This window comes from Cryptotermes secundus, unplaced genomic scaffold (genome assembly GCF_002891405.2).
Source record: "Cryptotermes secundus unplaced genomic scaffold, Csec_1.0 scaffold42, whole genome shotgun sequence".
NCBI lineage: Eukaryota > Metazoa > Arthropoda > Insecta > Blattodea > Kalotermitidae > Cryptotermes > Cryptotermes secundus.
The window spans coordinates 1119995-1137059 of NW_019720161.1; the positions used below are offsets into that span (position 1 = coordinate 1119995).

At 43.2% G+C, this 17065-nt stretch overlaps 1 protein-coding gene across 4 annotated transcripts in view; it reads left to right on the top strand.

The window, feature by feature from the left end:
• Positions 1-17065, top strand: part of LOC111866786 (protein PRY1) — a 96051-nt gene that overhangs the window by 39512 nt on the left and 39474 nt on the right. For all 4 annotated transcript variants that reach the window (XM_023856047.2, XM_023856069.2, XM_023856064.2 and 1 more), the window contains exon 2: positions 12900-13056. In XM_023856047.2, the coding sequence (XP_023711815.1) occupies positions 12900-13056 (157 nt within the window). The remainder of the gene's footprint in view (positions 1-12899; positions 13057-17065) is intronic.

Below are 17065 nucleotides of genomic sequence, written 5' to 3' on the forward strand. Positions count from 1 at the left end.
CGGTGGCCATGAATACGCTGTAAACTAAGCGAAGACTTCGTATGTACGTATTACGGAAACAAGAAGCTTATAAGATTGTTTGAATGCACATCGCTATGAACATCAAAAGATTATGTACGTAAAAACCTTTTATATGCCGATTTTTTTATTTCAAGCGTATTCAGCAACAAAATAATTGATCGTGTAATGTCAGTCACCTTGAGATCACACTCACTCACTCGTGGAGCCGAGCCCTTCTTGAGAAGCCGCCAATTCTGCAGTTACTCAAGAATTTCCCAGCATTTTATGGAACCAGAAGGTTCATTACCGTGTTCACAAGAGCCCTCCACCGGTCCCTATCCTGAGCCAGATCAATCCAATCCAAATCATCCCATCACTCTAAGATCCATTTTAATATTATCCACCCACCTTTGTCTTGGTCTTCCCAGTGGTCTCTTTCCTTCTGGCTTTCCCACCAGTATCCCATATGCATTCCTCTTCTCTCCCATTCGTGCTACATGCCCGCCCACATCATCCTCTTTGACTTGATCATTCTAATTATACTTGGAGAAGAGTACAAGTTATGAAGCTCCTCGTTATGCAGTTTTCTCCAATCTCCAGTCACTTCATCCCTCTTCGATCCAAATATTCTCCTCAACACCCTGTTACCAAATACCCTCAGCCTATATTCCTTCCTCAATGTCAGAGACCAAGTTTCACACTCATACAGAACGAAAGTACAAGGAAAAGAAAAGAATATCCTATGACCTCAAGCTCCAATGAAGCATTTCGCCGATTTTCGTCGCAGTCTATATGCACACTTAGATAAAGTCTTAATGTGTTGCCAAGGACTATTAAGCAATTCTGCACTGATATAATCAACGTCATTACAAGCGACTGTTGTACATGGCGGTCGAATTTCTGAAAATGACCGCCTATATTGAAAAAAATCTAAGTATGAAACCCAGAACAAATACTGATCACACTGGAGGAGTGGAAAACAACATGGCTGACTAAAGTAGTGAAGCGAGTCAGGGAAACCGCGCGCAAGTCACCGAGCAAGCGCGTTAGATTCTGCTGCTATCGCTGAACGATTAATGATGGTCCACATGATACTGCATGATACTGATATGAAAACGCGGATAATAAAAACGCGTAAAGCTGAAGTCACCAGTGCGTTTTTGGCATAACACTGCATTACTAGTGCATTGTGCACAATCACTTACAGACAGACTGTCTCGAGACAGTTCCTTAATTAATGATAAAGTGCTCATGACTTGCTCTGGATCAGAAACGGCGTTATTCACTAAAAGCGCGAGAGTTCAACGCACTTTACGTGCCGGCCACTCTTTACCACCCAGGAAGATTCCTGATACTCATTTTTGTCAGTTGCTGAATCGACCCCAGGGTCTTAGTGCGGCTGGAAGGATTAGGTCAATTGAGGAATCCAATGAACTCATCGGGAATCGAACCCGCGACCTTCTGGCTTGTAGCATAGTGCCTCAACCAACTGCGCTATCGCGTGCCCTTACATAAATTTAAAAAAACAATTTTGATTTTTGGTATCGGTATATTTTCGTAATATTTTTTTTTGCAAAATTGCAAATTGTGAGTGGGGCATATGTGTGACTTGCTGTGTCCCTTTACCTTTACCTGACCCTTTACCACCCAGGAAGATTCCTGATACTCATTTTTGTCAGATGCTGACTCGACCCCAGGGTCTTAGTGCGGCTGGAAGGATTAGGTAAATTGAGAAATCCAATGACCTCATCGGGAATCGAACCCGGGACCTTCCGGCTTGTAGCGTAGTGCCTCAACCAACTGCGCTATCGCGTGCCCTTACATAAATTTAAAAAACAATTTTGATTTTTGGTATCGGTATATTTTCGTAATATTTTTTTTTGCAAAATTGCAAATTGTGAGTGGGGCATATGTGTGACTTGCTGTGTCCCTTTACCTTTACCTGTCCCTTTACCACCCAGGAAGATTCCTGATACTCATTTTTGTCAGATGCTGACTCGACCCCAGGGTCTTAGTGCGGCTGGAAGGATTAGGTAAATTGAGAAATCCAATGACCTCATCGGGAATCGAACCCGGGACCTTCCGGCTTGTAGCGTAGTGCCTCAACCAACTGCGCTATCGCGTGCCCTTACATAAATTTAAAAAACAATTTTGATTTTTGGTATCGGTATATTTTCGTAATATTTTTTTTTTCAAAATTGCAAATTGTGAGTGGGGCATATGTGTGACTTGCTGTGTCCCTTTACCTTTACCTTTCCCTTTACCACCCAGGAAGATTCCTGATACTCATTTTTGTCAGATGCTGACTCGACCCCAGGGTCTTAGTGCGGCTGGAAGGATTAGGTAAATTGAGAAATCCAATGACCTCATCGGGAATCGAACCCGGGACCTTCCGGCTTGTAGCGTAGTGCCTCAACCAACTGCGCTATCGCGTGCCCTTACATAAATTTAAAAAACAATTTTGATTTTTGGTATCGGTATATTTTCGTAATATTTTTTTTTTTTACAAAATTGCAAATTGTGAGTGGGACATATGTGTGACTTGCTGTGTACCTGCTATGAGAAGTTTCTTGAACACCTAGTCCGTTACAGACAGCGCTGAAACAAATGATGGAAAAATTTGATAAGGTAAACTGTTCAACTATAGCGGGTTACATTGCTTGATACGACGACTTTTCTGGGTAGTACAAGAACGTAAGTGGAAGCAATTCTCAGTGTCCCATCCGAAGGACCTCACCACATCCACTGCTGCAGAAAACATAACGTGAACCAGTCTAAAACGTTAATGCTTCTTACAAATACACGAATTTTGTTTTTGGACTAATGTACTATCGCCACACAATTTTAGATCTTAGTAATGAACTGTTTCGTTTTTTTGTGAGTGAGTTTATTTAACGACGCTGTCAATATTTTACCATATAGCACAGTTGCTATGCAACGATCGTACTTGGTAACGGCCGGTAAACATACCAACGATATCCGAACTGTCGCAAGGCAAACCGTCGATAACAACAGAGGAACTGCTGGAGGCAGTGTGTTCTGTTGGCTGCAGCGCGAGACTATATCTGTACTATAACGAGGGCCCCAAGCCTGCTAAGTTGACCGTTCAAATGACTAGACTGCCGTTGTAGCGGAAGCTACTAGAAATAGGCACAATCTACTGTACTGAGCCTGGACTGACAGAGGCCCTGTATATATTTTATATGCATTTATTAATGTGTTTAACATGTAAAATGTAAAAATGCTTTACATTATGACGAATGACTTCCTACTGCAGACAATGATTCTGATAAAAGACAAACCCGTCCTCTCGTCAGAGAGGGCGCCTCACAATAACAAGACCGTAACTGCCAAGCAGCAATAAATGTCTGGTAATGAGCCCCAGATTAGGCTCGTCACCAAGACCAACTAGCCGTCAGTCGCAATGTGACTTTGACTTCGACGTTTGAGAGTTGTCAAAAAATGGATCTAGATCTGGAGATGGCGGTCAAAAGTAAATATGAGACTTATAATTCCGTTGGCAGGATACGGCTAGTGAAGACTGAGAACCCTAGTGCACGTGTGACGATGTGGAAGCATCGATAGCGCTATAATTTCCTTTAGTTCTGAGTGTCAATAAATCCAATCATCCAAACCAGAACCCGTCTTATAAGTCACACGTGACAATATCAAAATTCCATTCGAAAACATTGTAAGATTCTGATCAATGTCCTTTCTTCTCCTTATATCCTAAAAATTTTCTTTTCCCATCGCTTTAACTTGTTTACTTCCCAACGTTTTACTTTCTCTAAAACCCACATTTACCAGGACGGGACACTTCACAGCCGTAAAACTTTTTGTTTCCTCTCACAACTCCCCATGCCCACTTTCTTTCATCTTCGTTTCTTCTGCGCCCTTTAAAGGGTTAACGCAATTTGAGTAACTGATCACGTCACTGGCCAAGATGGGCAGTTGTAAAGAAGCTAATATGAATAACAAGTAATCACGTGAGTGTAACGCATTGTATACGTGTATATGGGTCAGTACCCTCCCTTACACAGAACAGCAATGAGGCCACATCTCGTAACATGTTATCACTGTAAACCGTTTCGTGTAGCTTAGTTACCTCTGGGAGTTGGGCGCACTTCGTTGCGCGTGTCCACGCGACAACGGCAGAGTGAGGAAGAACGGAGACTCGTCTTCTCAACACAGATTATTTCTAGTGTATTTTACTTTGCGTGTTACGTGTTAATGAGTAGCTATTAACGAAATTACGTTAATTTTGTTTATAAGATACCTTGAACATAGGTCTTACATAAGTGAAACAACGCTTCGAGTGTTAATAGATTGTATTTCTTTCCATTTTGCACTAAGTTTCGCGGAACTTGGGTTCATAAACAGCCTGTTACAAATTCACGTACCCATTTCATTTTTTCTCAAGGTCTTCCTCGGTGTTTATATATGTTTGGTTTTTCTGTACAATATATTTCTGTATTATTTGTGGCTCATTCTATCCATTTTTGTCTTTAGCGTAGTTGGTTGAGGTACTATGTTATAAGACGGAAGGTCGCGGGTTCGAGTTCAATTGAGGGTCATTGGATTTTTCAATTGAACTGATCATTTCAGCCACGCTATGGTCTTGGGATCGACTCAGCCTGTAACAGGAATCTTCCTGAGGGTAAAGGGCGACCGCCGCATAAGGCTGACAACCTTACCGCCATCTGTGAGCCGACTGTCTAGAGAAAATGTGGAAGCCTCGATGTCTCACAACCCTATGTGTCTCCATGGCCTGTTACAGGGATAGCTTTACTTCTTTACGTCTTATCTTGATTATATACATGAAATACTTATAGTTAAATTTTATATTTTGATGTAATATGCCCTTGTAGTATATCATCCATTTACGCACTTTTCAGCGACTGCCATGAAAAAAAAAGATTCATAGCCCCATGAGTGGGGGTGGGGTGGACTGGGGAATACTGGTCTAATATATGTATATCACTTTCTAACGAACTATATAAGGATATCTGACGAAATATAACATCAATCATTATTTTAGTTCTGATAGGAAACTTTACTTTCAAAACCATAACTTTTGTTTCTTTGGCATAAGTTCTCCATCGTGCTGGCGGTGGGGGGGGATTCCCCCTCCCCCCATAAACACAAAACCATGACGGCTTTATTTTGTGGCCGTAATTTCGGAAGACTCTATTTTATCAAGAGTAAATAAAATTCGGAGTTCGACCGTAAAAATGGTGACAACTAAATTTCACTAATACTGTTATTTATCGGAAATGTTACAGTTTTCTTTTCTTGTTGATTCTCAAAACAAAAAAAAACCGCCGCCAGTTTTTTCATGTGTAATGACCTGTTTTAGTGAAAGGTACGGTTCAAGTGAAGCTGTCGTTGCTCATAGATGCAGAACATTAGTACGTCACGGAACACCGTTCCTTTCCCCCTCCCCCCACAAACCCATACATTTTATTGTCCTGAAACGTATTATCTCCACGAAAATTTCGGACTGTGTAGACCATTTGCTTTCACAACTTGCTCTCTCATTCATATCCTTCAGTCCTTTAGTTACGGCTCGATGCCTTCCGGGACAGCCTATACAGAAGGGTCTTCTGTTCAGTTACGTAATCTTACAAACGTTTCTATCCACAGACCGTGTTCTCATACCCAGTTTTTGGATTTGGCAAGAAGATAAGAGAAATAAAGGTAAGAAAGGTAAAGCTATCCCTGTAACAGGCCGTGGAGGCCAATAGGGTTGTGGGACGTCGAGGCTTCCACATTTTCTCTAGACAGTCGGCTCACAGATGGCGGTGAGGTTGTCATCCTTACTAGCAGGCCGCCATTTATCCCCAGGAAAGTTCCTAGTACTCATTTCTGCTAGAGGCTGAGTCGACCCCAGGGCCATAGTTTGGCTGGAAGGATTTGGTCAATTGAAGAATCGAACCCGTTGGTTTCGGTAGTCAAACTGGCGACCGTGCTCGAGTATGTTACCGAAGAGCAGCTATCTGTTGTGCGTTATTTGTGGGCAGTAGGACAATAGGAATCAATACAAAGGATATTCGTAAAGAAATATTTCCCACGGTAACGTGGGAAGTGTTTGTCGCATAAAACGTTTAACAATTGGGTAGAAAAATTCTCTCAAGGACGTTCGAAATTCGGAGATTATGCCCGACCAGGTGCGGAAGTGGCTCAGACAACAGTCAAAAGACTTCTGTGGTGTCGGTTTAGGCGCACTGGTAAAGCGATGGGACAAGTGTAGCAGTGTTGGTGGAGGATATGTCGAGAAATTAATGTTTTTTTTTCATTTTAGAATATCATATATTTTGCGTTCTTTCATCCATTTGTGACCTACTTACTGGTACTTCCTCGCACTACCCATGAAAAACTCGGGTCGGGACAGCCGGTGTTCCAGTTGAGATTCGAACCGGACACCTTCATGATATAAACTTAGAGCGTTATTCATACGTCTATATCGTCGGTGCAGTGTTTCCTGTGAGGTATGAACTGAATTATAGCATCGCATTTAACTGATTCACAAGGGGCTGCTACAGTACGTGCATTTTGAGGTTGGAGTGCCGGGACTCAGTCTGACCCCACTCTTGCCACTAACTTATCGAGGGGTGGTACAGTATGGGCCACTTTGGGGCCGCATGCGAGCCACTCTCACCACACTCCCACAATTGAACAGTACTTCTTGTGCTATGTAAGCCTGGTTTGTTATAATGCAGTTACGTTACGTGTCACGTGATCGGAAAGTACTGAAGGCCAAGGGAAGCTACTGCTTGTGTAAGCTTAACAGACAACTGGTGCTGGGGTCGTCATTATCCAAAAATGTGCTCACTAACGCATTTTGATAACCAGTAAGTTTCCGAGGGGGGCATTTTAAAATTTAAAATATGTGCAATGAAATCAGTAGGGGCAGGGATAGCTCAGTCGGTATAGCGACCGGCTACGGGATGGGCAACCGAGGGGTCGGTGTTCGAGTCCCGGTAGGGTCAAGAGTTTTCTCAAAGTCGTCCAGACCGTCTCTGAGGTCCATCCAAACTCCTACGAGTAACGGGGGCTCTTTTTCCGGGGTTAAAGCGGCAGGGGCGTGAAGCTGATCACTCACCTCAAACTAGTGCCGAGGTCAAGAAAATGTGGATCTCTACATCCACTCCCCCATACGTCTTCATGACGTAGTGCTTAATTAGTTAAGCACAGGGACAACTTTACCTTGCAATGAAATCAGTAGTAAGGACCGAGAGATCATCGTAGTCTACACAAACATTTACTGGCCCTCATGTTGTGTAATTAGGGTTCAGGACTCTGATCTATACAGCAATGTGGAGAACAGCCATTGTTTTATAAAACTTCGGATGCGTCGCTGATACGGGCTGTTTTATAACCTGCAACATTGCTTCAACTCCGTTGCCTATATTCCGCAAGCGAACTATACCGACTGAGCGACCACCGCTTGTCGCCGAAGTTAGTGCCAACTTTTGCGGATAGAGGGTGTCGCGTGGTCAGCCCAACCGTTCCCCAAGGCCGTTAATCTCGGTTTTCTAGACCGGAGTCGCTGTTTCCTTGAAAGTAGCTCCTCAATTATTCTCAGGAGGCTGAGTGGACCCCGTTCCAGACCCACTACTTCTCAGAAAGTATTGTAGCGCCGAGAATCGAACCCGGTACATCTGGATATATAGCCAGGAACTCTTACCACTAGACCACAGAAGCGGTCACGCAACATCCCTTAGGAACCACATTTCAGCATCTTCAGTTGGGCCTTCCTTTTTTCTGCTTATGGTCCAGCACACTGATCTATACAATGTAGTGAGGAGCCATTGCTTCGTAAATCTTTAAGTGAGTCTCTGGTATGGTGACTCAGGATAGGGGCCACTAACTGCCTCTTGTGAAAACGGTAGTGGACCTTCAGGTTACATAATTTCTGGGAATGTTTTCAGTAGCCGGGAACCTTTTACCTTCTTAAGAAGAACTCAGATCCATGAAATTAGTTAGCAAGCTTTCTAATGTGTTGATATGTTTTGCTGAGTGCCTGTCTCTCAGACACAGCCCAGCCTCTGTACGGTATTACGCAACGGCAGACACCAAAGGATGTATAGTCTTCCTGTGTCCGATTAAGCTGCTGTCGGAATCCTACGAGAGTAACTGATAAAACGCTTAAAAATAAAGTCGTGACAAATGATTTGGAGAGCGTGACGTGTTCCTTTTGAACTATAGCAGCATTTAAAAATTAATGACTCGTGATTCCTTTTCAATTTTCAATCCGGAATGCTATTGTTTTCCGTGAGAACAACACCGTGAAGACCGGCTATTATCAGAGCTAAAAACATATTGTCTCTGCATTGGTGAAGGTAAATATCCTCTAAAGTTTTGTGACACTAGTCACAATCATGTTATACACTGTACATGATCGTAGGTATATTTAATTTATACGACGTTTCGGGAGGTACTTCCATCATGAGGTATAAAAGAGGAAAAAATCTTAATTATTTGGACACGTTAGAAAGAGATAGTCTCGATCATTGTGATAACTATCTATCGAGCCCAAGATCTTTTTCTCATTTTACACCTCATGATGGAAGCAGATCCAGCTTCCGAAGCGTCTTATAATTTAACGTAAGACGATGGTCGTGTCCAACATAATTTTAGTAAAGGTAAAATTTGTCTGAGCTTAAGCGCCACGGCATGAAGAAGCACTACGAGCGGGTTAGTTAGTTAGTTAGTTATTGGAGAGGGTGGGTTTCCCCATGCACTTAGACCAGTATTGGTCCATTGTGCTTCCCTCTATGATATTTTACCAGTCTCTATACCCTACCGATATTGGTGCATACCATCAGTCCCGACCAAGCCAGCGAGTTCGGCCTCTACTGGCTTTAGCGGTATCTATAATGCTTCCCCCATCTATCAGAGGCGTTAGAGACTACTGTTGGGCGGGAAATGTCCTTGAATTTGGCTCAGTGACCTCCTTTGGAGATATGAGGTTCTTTTAGGTGACGTAAAGCTACGACACGGGACCCACGGCTTAAAGTCCCTCCCGGAGGACTTGTTCCCTGAAATTTTCCGCCCTTAAAAATTCCACTACCTCCGCCGGGTTTGAACCCGCGTACCACGAGTCATGAGGTGGGAACGTTACCTCTAGACTACGGAGGCCGCTTACGAGCGGGTTAGCATTGCGGTTAACTTTCTTGAGCAGTATCCGGCAGGTTCTTGTTTCGAATTTCGGCTAAGACACCAGATATGATGACCGAGGCTTTCGTGTTGCCCAGTCTCTCCAAATTCCAGGACAATACTCGTACACCGATTAGGTCACGGTGATTTCCTTCCTAATCCTCTCTGTTTATTATTCAATCTGTCGTCATACCGCGCGACAGTATATAGTCCAGGTACTGATGTCGTCTTTGAACAACCAACAGAACATAAAGGCGTATTGGGGAGCGGCGAAATGGCTCCAAATAATATTAACTTTAGTCAGCACGCATAGGCGAGCGATCAACAGGAAATTTCTACCACGTTCAGATTCTTGGGGGAAGTGACCCCATGACTCAATGACCCCCAGAAACGTCCTCGTGACCGCCTCTATTTCTCAAGCGCTATTGCTTGTCACTGAGCACTGGTCAGCTAGGCAACAGTCAGCTTCATACATTAGCCAATGTCATACACAGATTTTCATAGCGGTAATAACGTATTAGTTCAGTAGCGACCCAAGCATAACTTCCACAGTGGTTTACTGTTACCACCTTCCGATAATATTCGTAACTACCACAAGCTCTGACTATTAACATATAGAAGGTGAGAACTAATCACGTAATTTCCTTTGATGCGAGACAGACCTAGTAGAAAACGACGAATCCAAAAATTGTTCGTTGCCGCGGGAATACACACAAAGCGTCTCCTCTGGTACCACATGGACTGCACAGAAAACGACGCGTCCAACAATTCCTCTATTTTTGCGTGTATCTGTTACCGCGGGAACGTGTTTACCGAGCCGTTGCCTAGCAACGGTAGGGAGGATAAACACAGGACACCCAGACTTATGGGAGGGATTTATGAAGTATGCCGTTGAGATGGTTTCAGTTGCCATGATATACATGCTAAATTTAAAAAATATTGGTTCAAGCACCCCAAAGTTGTCACGTGATAGAGTGACTATAGCCGAGGTTTGGATTGGTAATTGGATTTATTGAACCCTTACAGATCCGCGACTACAAGTAATTATAATTGTTTCACTAATTCACGCACTTTACAACTGACTAGAGCACACACATAAGTCTTCTCAGCCTGCCGTGTCTTCACATGTCTTCTGGTAACGGCTTCCAACTGTGGACTTCCCCTTCCTCTGGGTTCCCGAACTGTCATGACCTCAGCTACCAGCGTCTCAATACTGAACCCCAGCAGTTCTCTAACTCACTCACACACTCACTCACCAACCATACACTTCAGTGACTGAATGAACTCACTCTTCATTACTTTCCTGCTTATAACATCTCGGCACGGACGACACATAAAACACCGTTATTCTGTTGCTGTTTATGGCCGTTTCCTAATAACGGGCCTACATGCCACAATATGTTGATCTTGGGGTGAGGCGCCACTGAGTCTACTTGACACGTCGGCCACACTGTTTTGGCCTACTGTACCAGCCACGGGTGATAGATGATGTGTGTCAAGCAGTCGGTGGAATGAAAATTGTCAGGGGAAACCGAAGTACTCGGAGAAGAATTGCCCCGGCTCCAATTTTGTCAGCAATCAGTGGAGAGGTGAGTTCTGCATGGGAGGCTGTGATGATAGAACCTAAGCGCGTGAAGCTGAATAATCTGTTAGAAGCCGTTGTCAGGTAATGGCTGATGAATACATAACAGACTGGAATAAGGCTTAGCATGTGATGTGATTTGTAAGGTGTGGAGATTAGCAATAGCGCTGTAATTAATTGTAGTTCCGAGTGATGAATTAAGTGGTCAATAAATGCATTCACCAATCCATACCCCGTCTATAGTCACCCTTAAATCGTGACAGTTTGTCACACAGTGTTTGTCCTGCATATAAACTGATGGACATAAAAATGTAAAAGAAAGAATCCTGCCAGTCCTCATCCTCAAGTGCACCTGACTACGGAGTTGGAGTCCTGCACTCCCAGCTCGTTTGGTGTCTCATCTGTCTTTCTCTCTCTGTATCCCTGGAGCTGCACATGTGTCTCACACGTAATTTCACAAGAACATGCAACCAGCAACCTCATTACCTGGTACATTATGTAAGGGGGTTGGGTTCTTGTGTAATCCCTCTCAACACCCAGGAGTCTACTGGACAGAAGGAAACTTCTGAACTCTATTTGTGTTTGTGTACATGTCAGAAATACTGTGCATATCTTCTGTCCTCATAGAAAGTTATGTATCATGTTCATTGAATATTAATACATTCCAGCCTTACTGGAGATTCTAGAGCCTTTCCCCACAGTTTACACATTTTTGTAAAGGATGGAGGCTTTTAAAACTACACCTTTCAGTGTTCTTCAATTGACATGAGATATTCCTCATCTTCTCAGTTGATACCTTGTTTTGAGGGCGTCGTATTGATCATGGCGTGAACTTGTAGAACATGTATTAAACTATGCACCACAACAGAAGGTTCTGTCTTGACTTGTAACAGAGGGATGGTTACCTTGGAATATTTTTGATCTAATATAGTTACTGCAGAAGCAGAGTGGTTGGTAACTATACACTCCACCTTCTTCATTGTTGAATACTTAACCCTCCTGAATGTTTTAATGGGTTTCACTTGATTCTTGGAGTTAGCAGCAGTTGCTCTCCAGAAAATTAAACACTGTGATTTTGGCCTCTTGCAGCGATTAATTGTTGACGTTGATTGAGCAGTTGGATCCTTGCACTGTGTGGATGTTGGCAGTGTTGTCACCATTTGAGAGGTATATTCTGGCAGCATTTACCTCCAAAACATCGGCAACGCTGCCTGCATCCGCACAGGGTGGGGGTCTAGGAGTTGAATGAAGGTCACTTAAATAATGTATTCATGTAATGGAGACATGGTGTGTTTTCTTTGAAGTATGAACTAAATTTTGGGATATTATATGGATTCATAATAAATGATATGATATTTCTTGTTATGCTTTGATCAGTGAAGCCCATGAGCTTGAACCACTGAACAGGCTGCTCTAGAGGTAACACTCGTAGAGTTGTAAGTGGTTTGAATCTTGGCTGGGAGTAAGCTATCGTGACTGAGGTTTTCATGGTTTTCTTTAGTCCCTCGATGCAAATTCTGGGAATGTACTGTGATGAAGCCATGAGCATTTCCTTCCAAATTGTTGTTGGTTTATCATCAATCTCAGAACTGAAAGCATTGTTAAATAACCCCCACAGCCACACATATCCTGTACGAATGTGAGGCCTTAGCTTATTTAATATTACGTCACTTGGGTCAATATTTTATGGAACCAAGTGACTATTTCGACGTTCCAAGGTACAAAATTGCTGAAGGGATAATCAGAAGGGGAGGCATAATAGGTCACTGCGGTCGCGGTACAAGGGCCAAGAAGCTCACCCCTTATACATTCATTCATTGTTTGATTTCAATTCTCATACACATTCACTCACAGTGCTCCTGAATTATCGCGCAACCAGAAAGCAAAAGCAGCGATTACTGTTCGAAGGCCAGAACATCATTATAGCCATCACAGAGAGTCACTTACTTCCTGTGTAAATCCGGACACGGATGGTCGAGGAAGAGGAACGGCTTCAAGCCTGTAAAAGCCCCGAGTTACTCAGTCAGTAAGGTGTAGTGAGTGGGGCTACCGGGTCAGTCGGCTTCTCGCTACATGTACCTCGTGGGCTGATAATTACAGTCATGTTATCTATGGCAACAAATCGACGTTCAATGACCACGGGATTTCTTCCTGGCAGGGCCTCCGTTGCACGACCATCACCAACCGCTGCCATTATGGACCTCAACAGAATTCCGAGCACAACACATGGTCATGAGTTCCACAGCGGACTCAGCCGAGTTGTCATGGTCAGAAAGACTGAGCAGAGGACGTTCGCGTCTGGGAAAAATGGCGAGGTAAGTAAAGAATATTTTTCTTACAAAATCCTATAAAAATAAGTCATACGAAGAACTAATTGCCTTATTTTTTGCTATGATACGGACCGAATAGACAACGAAAAAAATTACGGGGGACAAATACAGCAAAGTGATCTCATAAGTCTCAAAAATCAGGGTGATATACAGCTGGACAGAGAGTCGAGTACATAGACAGCAAGGTGATCGCATAAGCCTCCTTTTATTTTTCTTCAAAATAAAGAATGTAGGCTAAAAAATTTATCAAATGGTATTTAGTTTAAAACAGTCTTCTGGGATGTGGCGCCGTGTAGATACGTATATTGTGTTAACCGACGTATCGGAGGAACGTATCGCCTCCATCTTCAGGGTAGAAGAAAAAATAAGAAATCCGCGAGCGAGGAACCAGCGTGAGCAGATGCTAACAGACTTAGTCTGAAGATGGAGGCGATGCGTTCCTCCGAAACGTCGGTTAACACAATATCTACACAGCGACACATTCCAGAAGACTGCTCTCTTCATAGTAGTCACCGCCGTGAAAACCTAATTTACTTTCTCATATACGACTGGATCTGACTACTTTATCTAGGAATCGAACTCGAATTTTGTTCTTTAGACGCAGGTAAAATCTTTTTCGGAAAAAATGACACTTCGCGTTTGGACCCCTAGTGTGCTTATAGTTCTTTCCGACAGCTCAGTCGGTATAGCGACGTTTTATGAGCTGGACGACCGGGATTCGATTTCCGGTAAGGGCAAGAGATTTCTCTCTACTTCACAGCGTCAAGACCGACTCTGGGGCCCATTCAGTCACCTATCCAATTACTAACTAGATAATTTACAGAAATGTTATAAAAATCACTGCAACCGTTTGCGACAAGTTTGCGACAAAACTTAAAATTTTCTTTTGGTGGCAAATCCGAAAGACGCACATTTTTTGAGCTGAAATGTTCGTGTTTACAAGACATGGACCTGTGATGGGTAAAACGTTGAATACCGAATAAGAATGAAAATCATATAACGGCCCAGGGGCCCCTGAGAGACACATGCATGTACACATGATACATAGTATACACACATAAGCAGAGGCAGACGGCATATCAAAAATCACCTCATCATGGTCTGGGGGAAGGGGGTTAAAGGCCTTAAATTCCTCAAAATCTCGTAATATGAGAAACTAAAATAGTTTTCAGAATTACTGGGTTTTTGGACTTTGTCCGCCGTTCCATATTATAGAAACCAGAAAACAACTCAGAATTACTGGGTGGACAAAGTCCAAAAACCCAGTAATTGTGAGATGTTTTCTAGTTTCGAGAATACCGGACGATGGACAAAGTCCAAAAATCAAGCGATTCTTAATGTTCTACATCATTGTCAGAACCTTCTAGCATCTAAAACAGTTTTGCATAAAATTCATTTTTACGCAATATCAGGTTACCATAGTAACAAACTGTCAAACGTTAACACGTTGAACGAATGTAAGTCAAACAGTAGGCCAGGAACGAGAACCCAGTCTTTTGTGCCAGTGTATCGTGCCTATTCTGTGAGTATTGATAATTTTCATACGTGGATATGTGAAGTGCAGGATACTAAATAATGGAGACGGTTTACGATTATCTGTGCCTGTTAGTTGGACACATTTTCGACCTCGACGTATCATTCGATAACATGTACGACTGGAAAGGAAATGGCGAAAGAAGAAGAAATTGATAGTACGAAAGCTTATATAACGAATGACGAAATTTCCCGTTGAATTCGCAACGGGTATTACGTTAGATCTTTCAGAGACTACCGTCTTCTGAGATGTGACGCTCTGTGGTGTCGCAGGTGTTTACCGACGTTCTGGAGGAACAATAATTATTGTGGTTCCAACGATAATTCTTCCTTGATGACGAAGACAGCGGGAAATGTCTGTAACTAGCGTCAATTGTCAGTAAAACCGCAATGAGACATCAGTCCTGGGTTCAATATGAATAGCTTCCCTCGGCTTTGTTTGCCACTCAGTAGATGCGAATAATGTAGTGCGAATGTCTTCTTAATAATACTTAAATATTCGGTTCCTACCTCACAGGAAACAAACTGCATCTTCATTGCTAAGTATAAATTGGTTAATGCTATTTTGGCAAAAAAAAAAAAATATATTCTGAGAAGAACCAATAGCCTACTTTCCTTTGATACGACACGGATCATATAGAAAACGAGACCTCCAACAATTCTTCGTTATCGCGGGAACGGAATACATTTTACCTAGCCGTTGCCTAGCAACGATAGGAAGGATACACATACAGACTGACGGGAGGGACTTTGCGAAGCACGCCGTTGATGTGAACTCAGGTTCAGAAGTTGATACGGGAGATACACAGACAGCATGGTGATCGAATATGCCTACTTTTGTTTTCTTTTTTAAAAATAAGGAAAATATGCTAGTAATGGATACTTATTCCGAGAATAACAAGAGACATACAAATGTGGGTAAAATCCAGAGTTTGTTTTAACGTTAGAGCAGACGGTAAATATGGGAACCACTCCGTTTTGAAGTCTTAAAATCATTAACTGATTTGCAACGGTGCAGGTTCATATGCTACAACTAACGTGCAGGGTAAAATGTTTCTAGATTGTTTCGATTGTATTCGTGCTTAAAAGAAATCGAAATATAATTCAAACCAGCAAACTTCGCTAAAACCTTCAAGGTCCCTAATCTTTCATCCTGAAGATTGAAGCATCACCTTCCTCTGAAACGTCGGTAAATAGACCTATGTATCAGACTACACAGCGCCATATTCCAGAAGACGCGCCCTTAGAATCCCAAACGTGACATTCTACCAATGATTTGGGCTCATGATCCATTGTTTTGTTTCCTTAAAAAATGAAGCAACAGAGGGAGGTTCAGGGCACCAGATATTTACTACGAAGCCTAGATTTCAAACAAAAGAGATCATAAATGAGCTATGGTTACTGACTCGCTTGGTATTTTCAATAAAATAGTAAACGCTAAAGGTAAAGATAAAGTTGTCCCTGTAACAGTCCATGGAGGTCGATAGGTTTATGAGACGTCGAGGCTTCCACATAGTTATATCGTCTGGAATAGCCAAGTAGTCCGTTGCTTATTACCTGGTTTTTGCTTGGCTTATTCAAAGACGAAGATTTTTTTTTTTCACTGGCTGTACAGCCCCTTTGGGCCCTGGCCTCTGATTTTTCAGTTTCATGATAATTTTACAGACGGTAGGACTCCTTGGACGAGTGATCAGCTAGTAGCAAGGCCTCTACTTAAGCACAGGGCAGCACAAACACAAAATAAACATATACTTCTCCGTCCAAAAAGTATCCGACCTTGGGCCGGGAAAATAAGTTATGTATCTGGGTGGTTACAATACCTAATCGCCTTCAAAGTAGGCCCCTTGTGACTCCACACACTTAGCCCAGCGGTCCTTCCATCGCTGGAAGCAATTCTGGAAGGTTTCTTTTGGAATGGCGTGCAGCTGCGCCGTCGCGTTCTGTATGATGTCCTTGCGGCTGTCAAACCGGCAGCCTTTAGCGGTGTCTTCAGTCTCGGGAACAGCCAGAAATCACAAGGAGCCATGTCAGGAGAGTAGGGAGCCTGGCGAACCTGCGGAATGCCGTGCTTGGCCAGGAAACCCTGGATCAGGTGTGGGGCGTTGTCATGATGCAGCTGCCAGTTGCGTGCGTCCCACAGCTCCAGTGTCTTGCGCCGAACTGCATCACGAAGATCGCGGAGGACTTTTGGTAGTACTCCTTATTGACAGTCTGGCCTAGTGGTGCGTACTCATGATGCACAACACCCCGGTAATCGAAAAAATCAGCCAGTATCACCTTCACATTGCTCCGAACCTGTCGTGCTCTTCTGGGCCTCGGGGATGTTGGGTGCTTCCATTGTGACGCCTGGACCTTGGTTTCCGGGTCATATCCGTACACCCACGACTCGTCACCAGTGATCACAGTCTTCAGGAACTCAGGATCCCTGTTGGCGCACTCCAGCATGTCCTGCGCGACCTCA